General features: G+C 48.8%; 1 protein-coding gene across 29 annotated transcripts in view; it reads right to left on the reverse strand.

Moving 5' to 3' along the window:
- Positions 1-821: 821 nt before the first annotated feature.
- The window catches only part of CACNA1C (calcium voltage-gated channel subunit alpha1 C), a 734056-nt gene continuing 722417 nt past the window's right edge, over positions 822-12460 (reverse strand). For 28 of the 29 annotated variants that reach the window (XM_087855496.1, XM_087855495.1, XM_087855491.1 and 25 more), the window contains 2 exons: positions 10309-10644; positions 822-8449 (listed from right to left, as the gene is read on the reverse strand). In XM_087855496.1, the coding sequence (XP_087711622.1) occupies positions 8147-8449; positions 10309-10644 (639 nt within the window). In that variant the 3' untranslated portion in view covers positions 822-8146. The remainder of the gene's footprint in view (positions 8450-10308; positions 10645-12460) is intronic. The other variant, XR_015721584.1, reaches the window with a different exon arrangement.

Below are 12460 nucleotides of genomic sequence, written 5' to 3' on the forward strand. Positions count from 1 at the left end.
GTGGTTGCAAACTTTGGCACTTTAATTACGAGTGGGTCTGCTGGTGGGTTGTGACCTTGTGGGCGGGTCCTGGTGGAGTGCCCTCCCAATCTGCTCTAGTGGCTACTCTCTCCAGCCTTTCCACTCTGTTCTACAACCTTAGACTCCAGAGCTCGGGGTTTGGGTGGTGAGGTCGGGAGGAGGGCGGCTCTGGAGAAGCAGGGAGGTTGGCTGATGTCCTATAATTCCTAAAATGGACTTGATCATCCATGGGGAGATGGTGGGAGGGTTTCTCTTGTTATAATTGTATTCATCTAAGGCACATGGATTTCTGGGACACATTATTTTTACACAGGGAATTATTCTGGAAGCTTTGTCAGAGCCAGTTTAATAATAAAACAAAACAAAACAAAGAACCTTGCATTTTTAGTCTTTAAATTACTTTAATATACATAACCTTATCTCCCGCCTCCCTCCTTCTATTCTCCCTTCCCCCCTTCTTTCCTTCATTTATTCAAAACCAATTTTGTGCCTTTCCAAATACTTCGGGGGGGCTCCTCTGCTATTTTGTGGATTATCCATTCAATTCCTTCTATTCTAGCTCCTTGTCAACTTTTGACCATTTTCCTGTTAACCTTTTCATTGGAAGGAAGAGGTGGATAAATTGCTGAAATAAGGTTAGAGATTATCACTGGATTCAGATTCCACGTGTTTTTCCCGGCCTCCCTCCCCTTTGGAGGATATGAGAGGGTAATTTGGCAGTTCAGTGTATTTTTGTAACCTCTAGGATCCAGGAGAAGAGGAGGGATGTGGAAGAGGGAAGATACGATTAAACCAGTGTAGACATTGTTAAGAAATTTATTTGCAATTCTTGTTTTTTGGTTTTTTTTTTGTTTGTTTTTTAAATAACATCATTCCTTAGATAAAAATGCAATCTTACAGGAATATACATAGCGTCTCACACAGAGATGACCCTGAAGCTCTTCTCGAAAGGTTACCCCTTCTAGATTCCCTGGCCTTTCTCGAGGGCGAGAGGGCGCCGCAGGCGAGGCCTTTGACAATGGGATTATTTGATGATTACAAACTGTACAACAGTATTTACAACAGTAAGACCGTGAAGTCGTGAAGCCTGGAGAGGAAGGTGTGGGGCACGCAAGGGTGTGGGGGGTGGTGACAGCAGTGGGATGACAATGGAGGACCGTCCATCTTTCTGCGTTGCGCTGAGAGCAAGCGTGATACCGATTGGTTTGGGGGCATAAAGATGGGCCTGAGCAGGAGGACAGGAGGAGAGAAAGGAGGAGGGGCTGTTTCTGGAGCCTCTGGCGTAGACCCAAGTTCTGCTTGGTAGCTCTAGGGTATTAAAATAAAACAAGCAGATTATGAGAGTAATAGACATTTTAGTGCTTCACCAGCTGGGGACCCGCCCCTATTTCTTAACGAACTTGTATGCATCTCCACAGGTTGTTCTCAACTACTACCATCACAGATTTGTCCAGATTTGTTTATGCCTTTGATATCCACAGCCTATTTGGTCCTAGACCTTATGCCCATGAGGTTCTGGGAGAACAACACATGCTCTGGGCAGGACAGGAAGCCGCTATGGGGTGGTGCATAATCTAGTTGAGAAACCAAGAGATGGATTACGAATTTGGGGTAATGGGATGCAGCTTGATGCATGGGTGGTGTGATGTGTGCAAGCAGAAAGGTGCCCATAGCATTTGGGTCACTGGCGCTGCCTTACGAAGGAGCCCTTTGTACAGGGTTGTTTGTTTACAACTGTCGACCCTCCTTCCCAAGTTTTGTTTTTTTCTTTTAAGACTTGATGTAGTTTCTCCGTGTTGGGAAATCTTAGGGAGGGCGGTTTGGAACAGGACACAACGACCTGTCCTCTTTTGTTCTTCCTGTGACTCTATAGAAGGGAGCCTTCTCATCGCCCTCCCAGTTGCAGGCTCAGGAAAGACTTCGTGCCGAGTGCCTGAAACCTGCAGCCCTCCGCATGCCTTGGCAGGGACTCACTGCCGAGGCGGGTGCCCGCTCACTCACATCTTCCTCCTCCTTCTGCTTATACACTCGAGGGCTCCACGAATATCAGAACAAGAGTTCTCCAGGCTCAAACTGCAAAAAGGAACCATCCTCTCCATTTCTGTATTTCTTCACATAGAAATTACCCTTCCTTAAGACTTAAAACCTCTTCCACCAAGAGACTTCTTTGTTAATGACCTAGGTGAAACATTTTCTTATGTATGAGGTACATGAGAGATTTTTAGAAGGCAAATTCTTAGTAAATGTCTGATTTATGGTAGAATAATGTCATGCTGCCCTTTCTAGGAATCTGATCAAATCAGAGTAGATTCTGGAAAGTGGGGTGCATGAGATGCCCCCCAAAACAGAGTACAGCTGTGAAGAGGCCAGCATATGATCTGAAGGGAGAATATTTGACTCCAGTGGTATAACATTTCAGGCTTTTATTTAATTATCTAGTCTTTGTCTTGTCTTCCTTAATTCATTAGAGACTGAGGGGATTTCTGTGGAAGTCCCAACTCTGACTCTATTTTCAGTGTCGAATTGATTTGTTCAACTTGGCTCAATATATACTTCTGGCAATCTCTAATTCCCTTTCAGAGACCGATCAAAAGGCTCTTCTCGTATACTGGAGAGCTGAAGAGTCTTTACCACTGCATCTTCTCTGGAGCAAGCCTCTTCAAACCATGTGAGGGAGAAGTCTGATTCTAGAAGTAGCTGTGTTTCTCCATGTAGATAAAGAATATTTAGTTCACAGTAATCATAGGGCCAGATGGCGCTATTTCTACCCAAGAAAGTTACTCGGCTTCACTCCCCATGTCTCTCCACACAGTGCTCAGCCCTCTGGGGATGACAATGTCATTTGTGCAGAGCTCAACCCCAGCACCAGCCCCTGTCCTTTAAGGAAGGGTGTGTGTGTGTGGGTGGGTGTGTGTGTATGAGGATGAAAGTGTGTATGTATATGTGTGGTGTTCAAGTGTCTCCCAGCCATGTGGAAGTCTGGCAGAAACCACCTGTTTCATTGGTATCTGGCTTCACAAAGCTTTCATTTTCAATAAAAGAAAAATAAAGTTAAAACCAGAACTAGCTTCACAAAGAAACTGCTTAAGAATCTGCACATTGGACTCTTTTCCACTCTCTGTTCTTCTGACTAGACGGGGGCGGGTGAGGAAGGAAAAGTAGCGGCTGGGCAGGAGGCTGGAATAGAGAGAACGGCTTGGGGAAGGGGAAAGAGATCCCATCCCTGATTGTTGTAGGACACTTCGGTCCCTTGTCTCTTTTCCTCGTGTCTCCTCAGAGGGAGCTGATGGGGAACCCGGATGTGGTGACTAAAAGCTTCACCGTGAGTGACATTAAGCTTCTCTTCATGCCTTCTGACTAACTGGAGCCAGTTTTAAGTGGCGTGACAGCTAATAAGAGGGGAGGGACACCAGCAGAGAGGAAAGACAGGGTGGCAGATACCTCACATCTGGCCAGATAGGTTGATTTGTCTGATAAAACAATGATTGAAATTTTATTCTTCTCTTTTTCCAAAGTTGATGCATTAGCCTCTCCCTTGTACTGGCCATTGTGGGTGGGTGAACTGGACACTTCTTTCCATAAAATAGGAACAGATGCATAAAGAGCCAAGAACTGCCCTTTGCTTTGCCTGCATTTTCCCTCCAGTTCTTTCTGTGCCAACACTTTCCCCCCCGACCAGAACCATGTCTTTAAAAAAATAGACCTGGCCTGCACTCTTATCAGCAAGTGTTTTACTAAATTGGGCCTTGAATGGGCCCTCTTGAGACCAGATTGCCCTTTTCTGGCCTCTTTGCTACATGGTTTCTAACTCTTAGACAATGGTATTTTGTTTTTTCTAGGTCCCTCTGGATGGACATGTCATCCTCCTCCTTAGTAACATTTATAATTATGGTTTGATGAGGTTAAAAATGTGACAACCAGGGTTATTCTGTATGCCTAAACTAGCTTATTGTTACACGTCTTGAACGTTAGGAATGATGAAACCCTTTTGATGACTTCCAAACTTCTCATTTTCAGGGTGTTCTTATCTCTAAGGCATTGAAAGGTATCCTTCTCCTGTGGTTGCCTTACTATCTATAGCTGAATGATCAGGAGACGTGCTGGAAGGAAAATGGCTGTGAGAAACCGATAGCTTCACTCTAGACAAGCCCCTGAGGTTTGCAAGCAGGGTCACAGGATCAAGACAGAGTAAGGAAGCCTTGTTCCTTTGTCCTTGGACCTCCCAGTCAGAGTTAGAAGGCGGGGTAGGGACCCTAATAGCCTCTGAAGCAGAGCAGAGAAAAATTCATGGAACAAGCCAAAATCTAGGAAAACATTCTCCTCTTTTTGCCTCAAGACCAAAAAAAAAAAAAAAAAAAACCAAAAACAAAAACAAAAAAACCCTAGAAACAGGCAGAAAGGAGGCAACTGAAAATCTCTCTGCTTACTATAGCCATGCACATGATTAATTATTAAAAAGCCAAAGTGTGGAAATACAATCTGGGCCATTCAGAGGACAAATAAATATCATGTTTACCAGCCCCCAGAACTTACATGGCACTTCTTCAAGTCCCAGTGGTCCTCAGTCATTGGCTGCATTCTCCTGCTACTCAAGGGTTCTCAGAAGATCTGATGTTCATGGGCAAAGTTCTGCTCTAGGTGGAGGGTAGACATCACTTAATACACTGCGGATGAGGTTCACGATTTCATGATTGATTTTACCCATCTGCCTGATGACAGGTATCCTGTGTCAGTCCTATACCAGTCGATCATGAGGTCAGGCCAGAAAGACCCATCGCCCTACACAGGGAACTCCCATCTGAAACTTTTCCTTCCCAGCAGCACAGGGCCAGGTGTTCTTGTCACTGCTGACGTTATTCTTGCAGGGTGCAAGGCTAGCCGGTCTTCTGACAGAGCTGATTAGAAAGAAGGGACCCTGTAGGTCTGAGTGGTGAAGGGCAAGGGGCCTCACTTAGGCAGGGCTCTGGGTCTGTACAGGTCCCAGTCTGTAGCTCATGCCACCGGCAAATGAGATTTGGTGATGCAGAAGACAAGTCCAAAAGGAAAAAAGAAAGCAGCATGAAGGTTGTGTGACTGTGTGTGTGTGTGTGTGTGTGTGTGTGTGTGGTCAGTTAAGATTCCAAATTTCTATCCAGGGACCAGCAAGAACCAGATAGCAATCCAAAAGGGCTCCCCTCTCCATCATAACTAAAATCTTAGCAGCACAGTGGTAGATATCTTGGGAAACTGGACAAAGGGTGACACCTAACTGTAATTTCTAGAAGGCCTTCATGGCACTGAAAAGGACCCAAAAAAGTTTGGATGGGTTGAGCTTGGAGAAACAGGAAGAAACCCTTCTGCTTCTAGACTGTAAGTTAACCTGGGAGTATCGGGCATGGTTCTCCACTTTTCATGGATCAGTCCTTGAAAGTGAAGACTCGTCTTCACTGGGGAATGGACTTTCCCCGACTTTAATTTCTTGGTTGCTCACATAAGGGCTGAGAGCCCACTGGGACTGGAAGACATTCACTGGATAAATTCTGGATGAATGTTTGGGTCCTGTTTTCCCCACATCACTTCCTTTTCAACCATCATTGCTGAAATCTATTCGAAGGAAACAGCACCGACAGGATGTTGTTCTAGGTAGACATAACCGGGCATAAGAGACGCTCCCACAGAGTCTCTGGTTCCACTATCACTGTGAACTCCTGACGCGTCCTCCCTGGTCCTGGTCCCCTCCACGGCTGCCACACACACTAGGGTAGATCTGGAGGCAAACTTGCTCCAGAGTGAGGAAAAGATGAAGTGAGTAAGACAGAGCTGACTTTTGGATGGAAAAAGATTTTACCTGGTTGCTGTTCTCTGGCCCCCGCTGTCTGAGTTTGGGTAGTGCAGTTGCCAGAAGGAGGATTCCCTGCCCTCCAGGCAGCCCAATTCTAGTTCCATCCTCTCAGTCAGCGTACGCTTTCCTGAGGAAACCACTGAGGAAAGTTTGTGGAAGTGAACAGAAAAGCCAGCCACCTCTCCCGTGGGGGATGCTGATGCTTACGGTGCAGGACTGCCCCTAGACAAAGTCCAAATCAGAGAACTGGAGCAGAGTGGATAGAATGAAGACGGGAATAAGACATGTCCTGGTCTCTCAAAGCAAGATGTAGTACGAATATGCTTATCATACAGTTTTGGAAAAATGGAGGGGAACGGAAGAGAACACAAGATATGCAAAACAGTAATGTCCAAACCTGTTTGTGGATCGCAGAATAATGACTTACACTGGTGATACCTTTGCTCATTGTACAAATTAAAAGAATATTTGTTCCCTTTCCCCCAACCACATATAGAAAAGCACTTCAGAGTTCAAGGGTAAAGCTTGTCACACTCCAAATACAAAATGATTTACTTACATGCAGCAAAATATACAAGAAGTGAATTCAAAAACAAACTTAATTCAATTCATTATATTCGCTTGGCACAATTGCAATTCAGTTTTAAAAAAATATTTGTAAAATACTGAAACTGACCTGAATTCAAGTATAACAGTTTCTTCAACAGAAACATTATCAATGCAATAAAACATTACACGGAATATATCGAAGCAAAACGCCTTCTTGAGTTTTTCCCTTAAATTTCTCTGTGTTTTTTTTTAAATACAGTTTTAATGCCAACACAACTCACAATTGTATTTTTAAAATGAATATTATTGCATTGTTTTTGCATATCTTGTGGGACAGAAAATGCAAAGAGTTACTGATTCCCATTTCAGAAGCAGAGACAGTGGTTTGTTTTTGCTTTCAAATGGCCCCAGATTCAGATCTCCCCACAGTTAGACCAGAAAGGGGGAGCTACACACTCATTCACGCAAGGGCGCACTGTGTGGGTGTACATACACATGGATGACGGGTGCCCAGACAACCCACCGCACACACACACAACACACACACTCACGGAGACTCTCTCATTCATGCTTCCTCTCTCTGGCACCCACAAATACACCCCACATTAAAAAGAACCCAACTCAATCACCCATATGTGCAAGACCATATCAAGTGCATTACCTTTAAATTATAAAACCAAACCAAAAAAATTTTTTGTTACTACCTACGGAAATTATAACAAATTATTGCGCATACACAATGGCTGGTAAAACTTGCCTACGGAGGCTCTATTGAACCCACCGTAGAAAAAGAAAACCACAACCATTTAAATAATACAGTAAAACCAAACCCGATTTACATTTGCAAAAGTGAAAACAGTAAGGTGGGTGGCTACAAAGCTTTGTAAACACTTCTTCCTCCCCTCCCCCTGGGAAAACAAAAATTAAAAAAACAAACAAAAACCAAAAAACAAAAACTGCAACATGCTATCAAGAAAAATGTCAAACCACCAAACAAAAGAGCGCTCAACAGAAGCTCAGCACCACCTCGTCTTGTCAAGGGCTGGCTGCCCCCTCCCTGGCAGGCGGTGCCGGCGCCCCCTGCAGGCCCAGCCGCTGGTCTGGAGCTCCGGGGACCCGTGCAGGTAGGTGATGCTGCCGCAGACCCGGCGGGGGCGGGGGCGGCGGGGGAACCTTGGCCTTGAGGCTGCCACACGCCCCTCGCCCTTCGCTCCCGGCGCCCGGTTCGAGCTCCTGCGGCCTCGTGCTTTTCCTCCTCCCTCTCTGGGACGGGGCTGGGTCCTCGCTGAAGTCACACCCCTACTTCCTTCTGCAAATCCACAGGGCCCTGGCTCTATGGAGACAGTGAGGCTCGTACAGAATATGTGCAAAATCATTTTTTTTTTTTTTTTACAAGCAAAGTTGAAAGACACCCGTTTGACATAGGGTCCTTTTGGTGAGGGCTAACGCAGGAAGTGAGGTTCTCTTTCATGCCCGGAGGTGAGGGCAAGCGTCTCTTGCTCTCCCTCCCTGATTCTTCCGCTCCTCCTCACCACTCTACCTCTGTGGACACAACACACACGGGGGATGCTGCCTTCCTTCCCCCCGGAAAACGGACTCTGCACACCACCCAACTCTGCGTCTTGTCCCAACGAAATGAATGAAGACGCTGTTCCGGTTAACTCCAGGTCACGAGAACAGTGAGGCACTTCTGAAACGAACCCATTAGGAACATTGAAACAAATAAAAAACCCAGCGTCTCCCCAGCCCTAGCTACTACAGGCCGCCGGCGTGGGCTCTGCTGTCCTGGAGCTCCTCCTCGCTTTTCCGACACGCCAGAGCCGCGGCGCAGGTCTCGCCCTCTTGGCCCCCCGCTCTGTCCTGCCCTGGGTCCCTGCAGTTAACAAAAGGTAGTAGGGTGCCGTTGGGGCTCTGCTGGGCGCCCCCACTGAGGATGTTGTCGGCGGCGTTCTCCATTTCTTCTATGGTCATGTCACAGGCGTCAGCCAGCTCCTGGGTTGTGACCTCGATAAACTTGGGATCTTGAGCAAACTGCCCCAGTCCTTCTGAAATCAAGACCTGAAGTGGGGAGGGAGGACCATGAAGAAGAACCAAAGAGGAACATTATTCCTGTAGGTCGACTCTTTTCTTCAGGGCTGGAGCAAGGGGCCTGTGACTGGTAACTCCGGAAAGTGAGTGTGTATGTGCGTGTGGTGGGAGGGGTGTTCCCAGGACAGGAGCTGACACGGAGCAACAAAGGAATCAGGGATGTGTAGGCTGGACGAGAGCTGTTTTGGCTGGGATACTAAAAAACTGTTGTCAAATGCCTGAAAACTTGGCTCATAGAGGGGCCGCTGCTAAGGCGGAACCGGCCTGCCCTGTCTTTTCTCCTCCCTGGCACCCCTAGATGCCTCCATACTATTCGTGCCCAGAAATCTTCCCTCTCCTTTGGGGAAACTGTGAACTTGTGCCCCTTTCCCACTGCTGGCCGGCTGCCTTGGTGGGGGCAAAGATCCTAGCGTAGGATGTGTGCAAAATGCCAGGTCTGCACCTGTCTCCGCTCTAGCTCCGAAGGGCCAGCTCTCTCCTTCTTAGCGGCCGCTTCAGTGACTGGCTTTGGGGAAACCAGCTACCGAGCCAGGGCCAGGGGATTAATAGTGAAGCCTGGAATACCTTTCTCTCAGGTCCGTTTGCCTCCTCCCATCACTCTTTATTTCCTGTCCTGCTTAAGTTTTCTTCAGAGCTCCCACCCTGTGGGACATGCCACATCCAGGTTTATTTATGATCTGTCTCTCCTCACCATGGCATGGGCTCCTGAGAGCAGAAACTGTGTCTCAGCTGTATCCCCGCACCTACAACTGTGCCTGCCCGTGGTCGGCACTCAATCGGGATTTGTCAACTGAATGAGGGATAACCAAGGCCAAGTGAAGAACAGGGTTTTGGAGCCAGGAGGGACCTTAGAAGTCATCTGGTTTAACTCTCCACCTCTTGCATGACAACCTGATGGCTGGATGGGCCTTGTCTCTGCTTGCATACGTCCAGTGATGGTGGGCTCACTCGTTTATGGGAAAGCCCTCCTCATTTCGGGAAAGCTCTGTTGGAAAGGTCTTCCTCACGTAACCTGAAATCGGCCTGCCTGTCAGGTTGATCTGTTGCTCCAGTCCTGCACTCGAGACCCCCTGCCCAGGACATGAGGGACCTTACGGTTGGAGATGCCTATCGTGGCCTCTTAAGCCATCCCCTCTCCGGGTTTGTTTCCTTAACTCCCTTCACCCGTGCTCATATGAGATCGCTTCTAGGGACCTCGCCAACCCCTTGCCATGTCCCTTTGGGCTCGTTCCAGTTTGTTAAAGTCCCCTGAAACGTGGTGCCAGGCTCACACTAGATGCTCTGGCCAGGCAGAGGATAGAGGAACTGGGAGCCCTCCTGTTCTAGAATAGTGATTCTCAACCCTGGTTGTGCATTAGGATCATCGCAGGGCTTGAAAAAATACCCATTTACTGTGTCCTAGGTTTCCAAAGCTCCCCAGGTTATTCTAATGAGCCCCAGTTTCGAGCACCACAGATTCTGACTGTCTGTGTGTGCAAACGCAGCCCAGGCCCACCCCGCAATTGGAGCAGTCCGAGCTCCCCCCTGGCTGTACCGCAGAGCCCGGGGCCCTGGGGCGGCTTCGCTGGCTTGCGGCAGGGATAGGCTGCTCAGTCCTTTCTCCCTCTGCGGCAGGCCCTGCCCAAGAGAAGCCTCTGGCGTCTTGTGTGATCACAATTTTCTGCACAGCACGCCCTCCTCCCTGGGACTGACTCTTCCTGCCTGAGAGACTTGACATCCACTCTACTTGGAAAAGGACCAGAGCCTCTCGTCTCAGCTCTTCAGGCGGAGTCCCTGGGCTGCCCTCTGCCTTCCCCTCCCCGCGGGCCGTGCAGCCCAGGGTCACTTACCGCTTCCACCAGGCTGCTGGCGCTGCCGTGGAACTGCCTGCCCCGGGCCCCAGCCTGGCTGGGCACAGTGAGGGACACCGGCCGGGCTCTCCGGATGGCGCTGCTGCCCGCACCGCAGGGCGTGGGCTCCCCGGACCAAGAGCTGCAGTGGATGGACGGGAAGCTGCTGTTGAGTTTCTCGCTGGACTCGGCCCCCTCCAGCCGCAGGGTGGGGATCGGCTGTGGGGGCCAGCCTCGGCTGCCCGGCGTGGCTGGGGGGGTGGCACATGGCCTGGGGAACGTGCTGGGGGAATGGCTTCTCTGGAGGAGGGGGCTTAGGCCCGCCACTGCCAATGCCTGTGGACACACAAGGAGCGAGAGTTATTGGGAGAGGCGGGCCGCTGCTTTCCCAGCAGCTCCTGCTCCCCGTTCCCACGCCCATTGCCGTCAGCCCTCTGGCTCCCACCTCATCAAGACCCCGTGTTAGCTTCCGCCACCCTAAAATAGATTTGGTGATCGTGCCAATCTGAAGGCATGGCTTCTCCTCTAAATTCAGAGAGCTGTGATGGAGTGCAGTCAAGAGCGTCCACTTCCCAGCACCAGCCTTACCGCCCGTCAGTGGCGAGTCCTCTGGCTTTCGGTATTCTCATCAGTAGTCTAGAAAGAATGCTCCCCTCATCATCTATAAAACCAGAAAACTAATGCCCGCTGTCTCCCTGTCTTGTGGGGTTGACGTGAGGTCAAGTGAAATAAGGTCTGTGAAGAAGTATACTGCACACCACAAAGAACTAGACAGAACCACTACCTGGTTTCCACAGGTAATCAGGCCAGGAGTCATGTCCTGCTGCTCTTTAGCTCAGTTCGTCTCTGAACTGTTGTTCAAATCTTTTTTGTTTGTTTGTTTGGTGTTTTTTTAAAATTAAAAAAATTTTTTTACTGTAGTTCGAATCGTACACTGTATTGTGATTAAACTATTTACAAGTTGTATCCTCTGGCCCCCACTATGCTTGAAAATCCTGAGGCCGGGGCCTGGCCCTTGGGTCAGCACCACAAGGACCCGCTCTGAGCCAGTGTCCACGGAGAGTGGCACTGTGCAGTGAGAGAGCCCAGCCCGAGAGGCAGAGGGAAGGGAACGCTGCAGCATGGGTTGGGGGGCAGAGGAAAGGCATGGAGGGGGGAGTGTAAATAAAGACAAGGTTCTTGCCCTCAGCATGATAAGAACACATGGGTGAAATGAACTTCTAGAAATCTTTAAAAATAGCACACACAGTGTCTCCCCCCGCCCCGCCCCCCAACTAGCCTGCCAGCCTCCTCTGCCCACAGCTCTTGATGGTGCCCAGCCTGGGGTCCCTGGTTCCCTGGAGATCTGAGGGAAGTGTAAGGCTATGCTCATATTCCAGAAAGCCCAGTGGAAATCATCTGTATGCTGGCAATGCCACACAGGCCATCTAATGCATATTATAAGGTTTGATTGGGAGTTGAGTGCCTTTGGGTATTAAAAAAAATCATCTAATGCATAGGCCTATGGTGAGGGAGTATATACTCACAGAGGAAAAAAGTTTGGGAAATTTGGGCCCTAATTTGCCTAGAGGTAAGGGACTGGCCTTTGATTCTTTGAGGCTTCCATTAGCTCTAAGATACTGAGAACCTGTTGGATGCTGATGTCTTGGATTTCACTGGCTCAGCTGGAGTCAGCCATGCCAAGAGATATTTCCACTATTGAATCTCTCTGGACCTGTTTTCCTTGGACATGAGTCTCTACTCCTGATCATGTTGCTGGCAGGTTCTTTGATCACGTCTATATTTCGGTGGATGGGTTTGTGTGCAGCTCAGTCTCCAGGTATCTTGCAACTCTAGGGATAAGTCCATCTGCCTGAGTGCTCTGTGTTCCGATGTCTGCGAAGGGAACATCTGTGCCATCGTAGGAAGAACATCAGGCAGAATCCTGGAGTTGCTGACCCTTCCGGACTATGCGAGGGGCTCCTGGTCGCCAGTATTTCCTAGGTGTCCCCCTTTCCCCAGGGAAATGACAGACCTTGTTAAGGTTCTCACTTGCATGGCCGAGCCCCCTCATCTGGGGCTGTTAGGGCCAGGGGCTAGGACTATCAGTGGTCCAAGACAGGGAGGACTGAGTGGGGTCTTGGGATTTGCCATAATCACGGGGGTTGTGTCG

The sequence above is a fragment of the Ursus americanus genome, chromosome 25, assembly GCF_024610735.1.
Source record: "Ursus americanus isolate L20-20 chromosome 25, mUrsAme1.1.p, whole genome shotgun sequence".
Lineage (NCBI taxonomy): Eukaryota > Metazoa > Chordata > Mammalia > Carnivora > Ursidae > Ursus > Ursus americanus.